General features: G+C 51.2%; 4 protein-coding genes across 4 annotated transcripts; 1 reads left to right on the forward strand and 3 right to left on the reverse strand.

The window, feature by feature from the left end:
- Positions 1 to 1,117: 1,117 nt before the first annotated feature.
- On the reverse strand, positions 1,118 to 3,369 carry PV08_11905 (uncharacterized protein; the record flags this gene model as incomplete). Its single annotated transcript, XM_016386212.1, has 3 exons — positions 1,118 to 2,590; positions 2,699 to 2,748; positions 2,820 to 3,369. The coding sequence occupies 3 exons, from the start codon at positions 3,367 to 3,369 to the stop codon at positions 1,118 to 1,120; spliced, it is 2,073 nt and encodes a 690-aa protein (XP_016230020.1).
- Positions 3,370 to 4,398: 1,029 nt separating this feature from the next.
- PV08_11906 (urea carboxylase) lies at positions 4,399 to 8,328 on the forward strand (the record flags this gene model as incomplete). The annotated part of the gene is made up of 4 exons (XM_016386213.1): positions 4,399 to 4,469; positions 4,522 to 4,641; positions 4,707 to 8,014; positions 8,084 to 8,328. 4 exons carry the CDS (start codon positions 4,399 to 4,401, stop codon positions 8,326 to 8,328), a joined length of 3,744 nt encoding a protein of 1,247 aa, XP_016230021.1.
- Positions 8,329 to 8,394: 66 nt separating this feature from the next.
- Positions 8,395 to 9,265, reverse strand: PV08_11907 (uncharacterized protein; the record flags this gene model as incomplete). The annotated part of the gene is made up of 2 exons (XM_016386214.1): positions 8,395 to 9,082; positions 9,138 to 9,265. The coding sequence occupies 2 exons, from the start codon at positions 9,263 to 9,265 to the stop codon at positions 8,395 to 8,397; spliced, it is 816 nt and encodes a 271-aa protein (XP_016230022.1).
- A 694-nt stretch (positions 9,266 to 9,959) lies between these two features.
- On the reverse strand, positions 9,960 to 11,543 carry PV08_11908 (precorrin 3B synthase CobZ; the record flags this gene model as incomplete). Its single annotated transcript, XM_016386215.1, has 1 exon — positions 9,960 to 11,543. The coding sequence occupies one exon, from the start codon at positions 11,541 to 11,543 to the stop codon at positions 9,960 to 9,962; it is 1,584 nt and encodes a 527-aa protein (XP_016230023.1).
- Positions 11,544 to 12,240: the final 697 nt, after the last annotated feature.

The raw sequence follows: 12,240 nt of genomic DNA on the forward strand, positions 1-12,240 counted from the left end.
TTGCTCTCGCCATACAGGACCAGGACAGAAGCGCGTGCGGAAGAATAGGAGGAAGTTCGAATATCTGCATGGATAGCGGGAGGAGATATTCACGGTCGCTCTGGACGGGATATCGTGCTGTTGTCCAAAGAGTTATTCTCGCCTTCGTGTTTTGTGGACTCAGAACTTGGAAGTGGAAAATGAGGAAACGACAAACTTCTGGTTAGGGGACAATTACATGTGCTGCTACCAGATCATCCCATAGTTACCTACCTACCTAAGCAGAAAAGAAGTCTATCTTGATGTATCTGGCACTCGTCTAAGTACCTACTGGAAGGCCTACCTTATTATCTTCAACAGGAACACCTTCCTCATCCAGCCTTCACAGTCGTCTTTCGGTCCAGCATCCACCGACACATCTTTGGGCTATTGTACGCCGCGGTCTACTGTAGCTATTGTGCATCAAGTCCAGGTAGCTCGGAACCTTGATACCCCTCGTATTTGCCTTTGCGCGTATCTTTCCATTCGTCAGTCATTTGATTTCGCGCCGTTGTTGCCAAGAACCATTGACAAGGAAAACTAAAAGAAGAGCCAACCTTTTGATCAATGTGATATTACATCTATGGAGATGAGGACAGGTCAGCCAAAAAAAAAAAGGAAAAAAGAAAACGACACCAACAGGACTTGAACCTGTGCGGGCGAACCCTATCACGTGTTAATTGAGGTTGATGTCAGGGTTTCTGGGTGATAACCTACCATGTGATATCGAAACTCAAGAACTTCGGAGGGAGTTCAATAGTTCTAGTCACACGCTGTGGTAATTGTCAGAATATGGAAAAGCTGTTTCCGAAGGTGGGAATCGCTTACCCTTAACCACTCGGCCATAGTGTCGAGAAATGACGCCTATTAGAGACGATTTGTTGAAGGAAAATCGGTGGGTTATATACATAAATCCCAACAAATTGAACAAAAGGCGAGTGTCCTGTTCGGCTGATTTGCCCCACTATTCCGGGCGCATTGGGCGTCGGCTAGTGAAGCAGCTGTCAGTGAATGCGCTACGTTCAAGTACTCCGCACAGATGGCTAGGGAGGCTCAATGAACAACGTTGATTCGACTTTGGACACGTTGGTTGCAGCTGTCACTTCTCATCTATCTTCTCCATACTATTTTGGGCCGGAGTGGTATTTTCCGACGCACCCTTGGCATCCCTGCTCGTAACGACTTCGCTGATAGCCTCTGCAGCATATACTTCGTCCTTCTTGAACCAACGTTTGACAATAAGCGCCATGACTTTCCTTGCATCCCAAATCGGCAGAAGTGTAATCGCTCCGGCGGCGAGGAAGGCGACAATGAAAAGAACCGCAACCCAAGCCCGGAAGAACGGCTTGCTGAAGATATAGTTTGTCGCGTACATCGGTATGGGCCAGAGGAGTGTGAGCACCAGCGTGAGCACAATGCTGACGCCAATGGAGCGGTTTCGGGCCCCGAGCAAGATCCTCTCGTTTTCATCTTCGTGTCGTTTGCGTTCATCCAGAACTGCTTGAGCCTCGGCATCATGCGTTGTGACAACATGGCCGTCCACCGTCACATGTTCGTCGTCACCGCGCTTGATCTGGTCCTTGAACACTTGCCAGTCAAAGTTGTCCGGCTTGATGTAGGTCAGGAGCGGTGTGAGAACAATGGGTCCCGTCAGCGCCATCATATTGCCAGCCACAAGTGGTAAGTTTTGGTTGAGAGTGGTGATGGAAATTTCGCCAAAGTGCGTGTGTGCAGTCAGGAACCATGCCAGAATGGCTGCGGCAGAGCTGGCCAAAGGCGACACGATAACAGCGAGTCTCGACTGCTTTCTCCACATGATGGTGCAGGCCATCGGTATGATCGCGCTGTCGACAAAGATACCGATGGCGGTGATCAAGAAGCTGACGCTGAAGCCACCGTGGTTGAAGGCAATCGCGACCGCGGCCGCTACAATGGCGAAGCCGACCGTGACACAATGAGAGAAAAACAGCAGCTGCTTTCCGCTGGCCTTTGGATTGATATATGCTTGGTAGACATTGTAAGTCAGGAGGGCTGTGGTGGCGACAGTCTCGGACGACATGGCACTTGTCACAGCCATGAATACCATGAGCAGGATCGCGATGACACCACCTTTGCCGTTGACTGCTAACGCTGCGTAAGGCATTGCCATACCTGAAGAGATCTCGTACGCGTTCATGCGGTTGGGGTAGGTAGGGAAACTGGGCAAGTGCTCCGTCGCCGCGGCGGTGAGACCATAAGTGCTAGCCAGGACAAATGGAATGGTGAACCACGACAAGCCACCGATGATGTAGCCTTTCGAGGTACTGCGTGGGTCGGCAGCGATGGCTTTCTGGAACAGTTGGCTATCAACAGCGGCGGCGAAGCCTGCACCGATGAAAACGAGACCGATGTAGCCACCGCCATCTGAACCCATGGTCAAATATTCTCCATGGGCATTGCCTTCGATAGGATGCAGCCGTCCGGCTTCTTTGAGAAGTTCCCACATTCGGTCGGGTGATCCGACAACGTCGGCGGTGACATAGATCCGGAAGAGTGAGTACAACATGATCAAGTAAATAATCACGGTATGTACCTAGGGGATCAGGTCAGTACTTCTCCTTGGAATGGTCTTCCAATCCAGCATTGTGCGATAAGGTGACAACGAGGCTGGAGTTCTCAGATCGTGAGGAAGAATACTCACCCAGTCAGTGATGAAGGTGGCTTTAATCCCACCAGCGAGCGTATAGATCACTGTGCAACGTCAGCGAGATCATCAAGAGCGGCATTATCAACGGTGTGATCCTCCACCAGGCAAGACTTACCCACCCCGATTGGGAAGAGAAAGCAAGAAGCATCGCGATTGACGCCGGTCATGGCAGAGTACGCAGCGGATCCTCCCACCAACAAGTTGACAGTCGTTATCAGCTGATAGACTTGGGAGTAGGCGCAGAATACCAGATGAGCCGCTGTGCCATATCGCACTTTGACGACTTGTAGGAATGTTTGTGCGTTTGGAGCCCCCTTTTTGAGTTCGATGGCCGCTACCGAAAACAGCAGGATTTGAACAGATGCACCTGCAGCATACCAGTATGGACCGGAGATTCCATAGGAATATCCATAGGTCGTGCTTCCGAGAAGCGTGGTCGCGATTGTCCATGAAGACACGACAGCTGAGGCAATAAGACCGGTCTGGACGGAGTGTTTTGCTGTCATAAACATCTCCGAGTCCTGAATCTCGTTCATATATCGACTGAGGAACCATGACAGTGTCGACATGCCAATGGCAAAGGCGGACCCAATGCCGACGAGGAGGCCATACCCAAGTCCTGACGACAAGGGTGCGGCAATCTGAAACCCGCTGCTTTCGGCCATGTTTACTCAGAAGTGGAAGAACAATTTCTTACATTCAGTAGGCGTTGAGAAACATATCCCCGAGCATAAGCACAGAGAGGAGCGACCGTTTGACTTTTGTACATTTTTATGGCCACCAGTGCTATCAGCACCACAAGCGATAAAACCTGAAGCAGACTCGTCCTGCTACTGATAGGCTTTCGACATCTGAACATACCATGTCCACATGAAGTCAGGGATCACTGACCCACAACGAATCCCTGCTTATCACGTCTGGTATCTTGGGAAACATGCACCTGGTGAAGCTATGCTTGCATAGCCGAAGTGATGGGCAGCGAGGTTCAGGGCGGCCCAAGACTCTCCGTCTTGATCGCTCAAGACTAAGCTGGATAGGTTATGTTGCTGACGCTCTCTGAGGATAGATACGGACGAGGCCGTCTCATCATTGCGATAGTCGAAAGTCCTGTGTCTGGAGCTAGACTGTATGAGGAAGGAAGAGTACTGATCAAGGGATCCACCAGCGACGTTATGTTCCATGTACGACTGGGTGGCCATGTCCGAGGATAAAGTTGGCCGATATTCTCCGTGGTGGTGAAGTATTGCTTCTTCTTCTTCATTGGCCACTGTTTGGATATCGCGATAGCATATTTCATTTGATAGGGTTGTTGGTCTTGGAGATCGGCAACCAATTAAGCAACGGACCAGTGGGACTCATTCTGACTCACCACTATGGGTTGGGATGGACATTCAGTGGGAGATGATGCGCCCAGCGCCGTGTCACCAAGGCTTTATGCCAAGGGGCATTGCATGATCAACAGGAACGATCCTCCAACGCTCGCCAATCCTCGGGAATGAAGCCGAGTACCAAGACAACATATCTCCAAGTTTCTAGCGGTTGGACCAACTGCTAAATAGGTAGGAGAGCATATCTGGTAATGTGTGGACGTCTCCGCTCAGGGTGGAACAGTGTCGGCATGTCCCAATATCTAGTCCTTGTTCTTGAAGGGGCCAGTTGACAGGTCTCTACATCCATGCAACACCTACATCACCATGCAATCGCTCAAGGTGTTGTTGATCGCTAACAGGGGCGAGATCGCGTGCCGACTGATCAAATCTGCAAAGTACAGTTCAAAACCGTGTTGTCAAAGATTCCAGACGACTAACCGTGACCAGGCAACTTGGTATCCGAACCATTGCTGTCTACTCTGAGTCTGATGGCGCATCTCAGCACGTGTTACTAGCGGATAAAGCATGCCTGCTTGCTGGCGAAGCGAGGTCGGCCTATATCGATGGGTATGTAAACATCCTGCTAAGCATCTCCATCTGCGTCTAGGCTTAGACTGATGATTTCAATTCAGAGACCAGATTATCAAGCTCGCCATCGAGAATGGAGCTCATGGTATCATTCCTGGGTATGGTTTCCTCTCAGAGAATGCAGATTTCTGTCGTAGCGTCAATGCTGCTGGAATGGTCTTTGTTGGGCCATCTGCAGAAGCTATTGAAGCATTTGGCCTGAAGCATACAGCTCGAGACTTGGCTGTCAAGGCTGGAGTCCCTGTTGTGCCAGGATCCCAAGGGTTGCTGGAGACTGAAGATGCCGCTCTGGATCAGGCTCAAGCTATTGGCTACCCTATCATGCTCAAAGCCACCGCGGGTGGAGGCGGCATGGGATTGATGGTTTGCCTGAATGAGGATGAGTTACGAAAGAACTTTCAAACAGTCAAATCACGCGGCGGCGCCCTCTTCAAAAACTCTGGCGTGTTCCTTGAGCGCTATTACAACGTCAGTCACCACATTGAAGTCCAAGTATTTGGTAATGGGCTCGGAAAGGCGATTAGCGTCGGAGAAAGAGAATGTTCAATTCAAAGACGACATCAGAAAGTTGTCGAAGAATGTCCAAGCCCATACATCACTCAGGTACATCCCGAACTTCGAAAGACACTTACAGAATGTGCAGTTCGACTTGCTGAGAGCATCAAATACGCGTCAGCTGGCACAATCGAGTACCTGGTCGATCATGATAGCGGCGATTTCTTTTTCCTGGAGATGAATACTCGTCTCCAAGTTGAACATGGCATCACAGAGATGTGTTACAATGTCGACTTGGTTGAGCTGATGTTACGACAAGCTGATTGCCAGCTCAGTGGAGTTAGCGGTATTTCTTCACCAGAACTGGAGCAATTTCAGGCACGACTCTTAGAACCAATTGGCCACGCAATTGAGGTCAGACTATATGCCGAAAACCCTGCGCGGAATTTTTCCCCGAGCCCAGGGCTCTTGCAACAAGTCGATTGGTATCAATTGCCGGGTACCAGGATCGACACTTGGATCAGAGCCGGGCAGGCTATAACCCCAGAGTATGACCCTCTCCTCGCAAAAGTGATGCAGCATGCTGGTACTCGTGATCAAGCAATCGAACTCCTGCGTCAGGTCTTGTCCAAGAGCAAGGTCTGTGGTCCCCCGGTAAATCTCGATTTTCTTCTCGATATTGTCAAAGCTCCAGAATTCCAGAAAGGTTTTACAACCACCAAGTTCATTGAGACACATCAGTATAAGCCAGCTGCGATTGATGTCATATCGGGGGGTTCGTATACCTTGATACAGGACTTTCCCGGTCGACCCACTGTCGGTCGAGGGTTTGGGCACTGTGGTCCTATGGACCCTATTGCTTTCCAATCTGCAAACATTCTTGTTGGAAATGAGGTTGGTACAGAAGGGTTGGAGATTACCCTCAGAGGCCCTGAGCTCCTTTTCTTATCGCCAGCCGTTTTCGCTCTGTGCGGGCCAGCAGTATCTGCGAAACTAGATGACAAAGAAATCCCACTTTGGCAAAGGATTTACGTTTCAGCGGGTCAAAAACTTGCCATTGGGTCAATTGACACGGGTTGTCGTGCGTATCTGGCGGTCTTTGGTGGCTTCTCGAATGTCGCAACCTGGTGTGGCAGTAAAGCAACATGCCCGATGGTGCAAGTGGGCGGTTACCAGGGACGTGCACTTCGGCCGGGTGATCTCCTGCACATCGTCAATGAGGAGAAACTTCCAGGACGGACTAAACATTCGCCAGAGCCAGTACCAGAGTTTGTTCGACCACGCTACTCTCACCGATGGGTTATTCAGGCCATGCCCGGACCTTACGAGACAGGGTACATAACAAAGAAGGATATCGATATGCTATATTCTCACACATGGAAAATCAGTCACAATGCTGCCCGAGGCGGTATCAGGCTTATTGGGCCTAGGCCAGAGTACGCAAGAAGTGACGGGGGAGACGGTGGTGCCCATCCAAGCAACGTCATCGAATATGGGTATCCTATCGGAGGTCTTAACTGGACTGGCGATGAACCGGTCATTTTTCCAGTTGACTGCCCCGATTTTGGGGGGTTTATCTGCAGCTTGACAGTGGTCACCAGCGATTGGTGGAAAGTCGGTCAGTTACGCATGGGAGACGAGCTCAGATTCTGCCGGACTAGCCTGGATGCTTCTCTGAAATGTTCGCGATCGAATGCTGAATTCTTGAAGAACGTGGCTAACTTCGCCGAAACCAATTCATGGGGAGACCTAGCCGCGTTTGATAATAGCGAACCCACACCCGAACCTTACCTCGAAGGGGCCGATGTCTTGAAATGCTTGGACGAGTCCCCAAGTCGTCCAAAGGTGACGTATCGAGCTGGAGGTGACAGTTTTGTTCTTGTTGATTATGGGGTTGGGAAGGCCAACCTCAATATGAAATGTCGCGCCACAGCACTCAAGAGAGCGCTCGAAGCTCGCAAAGGCCATTGCACAATACAAAAACACGGAGGCACTATCTTCAATATGGTCGGCTGTGGTAACTCTCTGTGCATCTATTACGACAGTTCGAAACTATCGAGAGTTGAGCTTATGACGACACTCCTGGAGATCGAGGACTCTCTGGGATCGATGGCCGAAGCGAAGCTTCCTAATCGAAGGTTTAAGCTACCTGCGGTCTTCCAGCACAAGAAGCTTGAGGATGCCATTGAACGGTATATGGTCAATCAACGCCCTCGCGCAAGCTACCTGCCGGATCCGTTCAACTTCGTGGCGGAGAACAACGGCATGACTATTGATGAGCTCAAAAAGCTCTTCTTGAGCGTCGAGACGGTCGTTATTGGAGTTGGATTCTTCCTTGCCCTTCCGCAGACGTTGCCGTCAGATCCTCGTCATCGAATCAGTTGCCCGAAGATGAACCCTAGCCGTACGTTTACCCCAGAAGGAACCTTCTCGTGGGGAGGTACTGCGATCTCAATATATGCCACAGACTCACCCGGTGGGTATATGCCCACGGGGATGACTATTCCCGGGGTCGACCTTTTTGGCCACAAGGCAGGCTTCACGCCAGATAGACCATGGCTTTTTGAGGACATGGACGTGATAACGTTCTACGAGGTCACAACTGAAGAGTACGACTCAATGATGCTGCAGTTCAAGGCAGGCTCGTACCAGTTTGAATACGTTGATAGCTTCTTCGACGTCGGTGCTCACAACAGGCTCCTAGCCGAGACTCAGGAAGAGGTCAAGTTGTTGAATGTGAAGAGATCAGAGGCACAAAGTCGAATGATAGCACTTGAAAAGGAGCTACTTGCACAATGGGACGAAGAAAGAAAGGCTGGAATCGTGTCTGTTGATTCGGTAAAGTCTATGCTTGAAGGTAAGAGAACCTGGCGCGGCTGCGCCCCATTGCAAGTTGGCAAAGCTCCCTTATGCTAACATGATACAGACCCTAATGTAGTAGCGATTGAAGCTCCAGTGCAAGCAAACGTCTGGAAAGTGGTAGGGGAGGAAGGACAGCTCCTCCAAGAAGGCCAAAAGATCACTATCCTCGAAGCTATGAAGATGGAAATCGACGTGGTCGTCCCAGACAAGCTCAGCGGCGCCAAACTTGAGCGAATACTCATCAAGCCTGGCGACACAGTGCAAAGTGGGCAACCAATCGCGATAGCAAGGGTCGCGGCCAAGGCATAGCAGGCTCTCTTCTCCCATTAGCTTCATTGCTGAAGACTGAACCTAGCATGGGTATTCTATGACTATTCACAAGCCCCTTTTCTTGTTGAACTCATCTACGATTTCCTTGGTGGCCTTGACAATCTCCACACAGCCAGGAGAGTCAGAGTGACAACAGATGCTGATTGGATAGTCTTTGACTGGGAGATCCACAACCTCGCCCGTCACAGCAGTCACGGTGCTATGCTCTAGCTGCTGACGAACATGCTTCTTCACGTCCTCGGTGAGCCAGGGCTTCTTCTTCCGGTCGACGATCAGAGATCCGTCCGCCCGATACTTGACGTCGCCGTAGTACTCGGCCACGAACTCCAGACCGGCCTCTTCTGCGGCTGTTTCCATATTCGTCCCAGCGAGGCCGAACACGCGGACACCCTTCGGCACGCCGGCCCACACTGCGCGTGCGACGTCGATGTTGCGCACCATCATACCGTACAAGATTCCATGGGGCTTGACGTGGTGCAGCTCGACGCCTTCTCGAGCGAGGAAACCCTGGAGCGCGCCGACTTGATACACGATGTTCGCGGTGTGCTCTTCAGGCGAGAGCGTCATCTCCCTACGCCCGAACCCCTGCACGTCGGGAAGACCTGGATGGGCTCCGATTTTTACGCCGTGTGCTTTGCAGAGCGCTACTGTCTCAGCCATCACCAGGGGGTCTCCTGCGCTGCAGAGAATAGGCCCGGTTTCAGTGTCTTGACATACAACATAAACCATAACACTTTCGATGAATAGAAGTAGGGAGGGAGGGATGGATGGATGGATGAGATACCTACTGGAACCCACATGCGACGTTGGCATGGTCTATCATTGGGAGGAGCTCCTTGTCCGGACCACACACGTAGTTCCCGTATGCTTCTCCCATGTCAACATTGATCAAGGCCTTGTGCTTGGTGGGCGCCATGTTATGAGGCGTGATTGGGAAATAGAGCAATTTAGGCGACTCTTTGCTTTGCTGGTGGTTTCTGCGGTGGTGTTGCTGTGCCGTACTCGTCGGAATGGATTGAGACGTAAATTGGTAATACCAAGTCTGTCGTCTCTGTCACTGGGTGTCATACCAGGGGTGAGGACACAAGCGAGGAAGAAAAGCGAGACAACCCTCGCCGTGACTTGCTATGACTTGGGAGCTTGGAGACACTTGCAGATGATAGCCTAGGAGAAGTTCCGGATGTGTTGAGAGACTCTTCGGCTCTCACCTTGTCCTCACATTTGTACTATCTCTTTACTTGGTCCGACTTCTAGTCTGTACGCTCATACTGAAGCCGTGTCCGGAAAGCCGTGTCCACTTTTTCCAAGACCATAACCCCATCTTTTCAGCGCCGGTTACGTTTTATACATGAAGCTAAATGCGCCATTCTCCGTTGATCGGCCACGGGGTAAACCGTATCAAAATCGCACATCTCGGCCTATCCTTTAGCCTGTACATATGTTTGTTGGCCGATGTCTTACTCCTTATCTGTCTCGTCTTGCCGTGACATTGCCCGTTCGAAGACTAGGAACATGGTAGATGCCAGGTGGTGTGTCTCCAGACTGATCGGCATGACGATGGACATCACCTGCGTCGACAAACAAGTAACTCTCTGCTACTGATGGCGTGATTACAGTCTTGGACTTTCTTGAACCGCAGAACCGCCGTGCAAGACCTCTGTCGCCGCCGCAGTACCCGCCCGTCTACCAAAGACTGCCCCCGAGGTCAGCCCACTGCCCCCAGGGTAATTCTCGTAGAACAAACCCCCCATCATCTCTCCGACGCAGTAAAGACCCGGAATCGGTTTCCCAGATTCGGATATGACTTGAGCAGTTCCCGCGACGGTCGACAAACCACCGAACGTGAATGTAATGCCGCATGTTACCTCGACTGCCATAAATGGACCCTTATCTAGCGGAAGCGCCCAGTTCGTCTTCCCGAGCGGTAGTTTCATGGCCGAGGACTGCGTAGAACAACCGTCCCTGACAGCGGGATCCCACTTCGTCCCTGGGTTCTCCTGCTGAAAAGCATACACGGCCTTGTTGTATGCTTCCATATTGTCAATGAACGCCTGTCGATCCACGAGCCCGCACTCTGCGAGTTTATCGGCCATTTCAGGGATTGTTTCTGCCATGACCCTCCTTACGCGCTCTTCACGATACTCTTCTGCCCGTAGCCAAGAGATGGTTCGTTGGTCCCATAATTGAAACACCTTCTGTCCCGGTTGACCTAGTATGGCACGGCCAAATTTGGCGTAAGTGTAGTTCCGCAGATCCACGCCTTCATCCACAAACCGCTCGCCGTTAATGTTGAACATCAAACCCAACGGGTAGCCTGATTTTGTGAATTCATTGGACGCCACGCGATCTCCAGCATGAGCTGGAGCGTTGGCATCCCATGCCACTGAATGACAACCAGACCAGTTGCCGGCTTGTCGGGCTCTTACGTCTCGCATCGCCATCTCTAGGCAGTCTCCGGTGTTGAAAGGGGTACCGCGAACCTTGGCAAGGTCCCAGCCGGGGCCTAGCAGTTGAGAGCGCATTCGCGGATTGGCTTCGAATCCGCCAGCTGCCAGAATCACTGCACCGGCCTCGATCTTCATGGTCTTGCCGTTCTGCGATACCACAGCTCCCGTGACCGCTCCAGTATCTGGGTCTGTGATAAGATTTTGTAGTGCGGTTGAATAGTGCACCGAAACACCGTGCTTGCGAGCGGCGGCTTTATGATCTTCAATCATACCCTTCCCGCCATCTTCGGTTTTCAGGGCTAGGCCACCCCAGAACTTCAGCCGGCCATCAATCTCGTAAGCCTGTCGGTTGAAGGACAATTGAAAACGAATGCCGTTCTGCCTCAGCCACTTGATGGCAGAGTTGGAGTCTTCGACCAGAATTTTACTCAGTTCAGGATCAGATCTCCCAGCACATATCCTCTTCATGTCGTTTGAAAAGTCTTGGATAGTGTACGGTTCCATGTCGATCTTGGCCGCTGTTGCCTCGTCGACATTGTTGACCAGCGGGAGAAGGTCGTCTTTGCCATGGTGGACCGTTCGGTATGCTCCTGCAGTGAAGTAGGAATTACCACCCGCCCATTCTTCGGGACATTTGTCCACGAGGATTACCTCGTTTGCTCCCGCCTGCTTAGCAGCGACGGCAGCCGAGAACCCAGCATTGCCACTGCCTGCTACCAAAATTTGACAGGATAGCGGCAGGGTCATGATGCTGTATTTTTGATGTTCGAGGCTGTCCTGGTTCAAAGGCTCAGATAGAAGTACCGTCTCGTCACGATTCACTCACCGCGATAAGTGTTGAAGCAGTCAAAGACTCACCCGACATAGACGGCATTTGGCCGGCTCGGGTAGTGAAGGAATCAATGCGGAGAGGAGAGCTCACAAGCCTCGTTCTCCGCATGATAGCGCTGCGCCTGAGGTTTTGAGGAGTTTACCCACTACACTAAACGCAGGCGAGTTGTCAGTAGCAATAAAAGCGGAAATGTAGCTGTCGACGGAGCATCAAAGACAGGGAACCATTGCTTCCTAGATTATTTGTCTACATAAGGCCCCGAATTCAGCTCACTCCTCTTCATCAGAGGGGGTGCCACAAAGAGCAGTCGCATGAACCTGCGGAGAGAATAGATATACAATCGAAAACGTTTTTCAAAATGGCACGAACGATGTCTCAAACGGCAATGCAGTCATTGCGCCTTCTGCCAGAGAAGGAAAAGGAACATGTTGGGAGGCACAATGCATGAGAAGATCGACAAACCTGGTTAGGGGTAAAGGGGCAGATAAGATTAGATTCGCTCTGTGGCTGAGGAGAACGAAGCCACATTCACAGCCACTCAAGGATAAACTGCTAAAAGTGCGGAGTTGGGAATTAAACTCGGTGCAAAGGACACCATCGGGTGAATTACTT

Source organism: Exophiala spinifera (assembly GCF_000836115.1).
Source record: "Exophiala spinifera strain CBS 89968 unplaced genomic scaffold supercont1.11, whole genome shotgun sequence".
Classification (NCBI taxonomy): domain Eukaryota; kingdom Fungi; phylum Ascomycota; class Eurotiomycetes; order Chaetothyriales; family Herpotrichiellaceae; genus Exophiala; species Exophiala spinifera.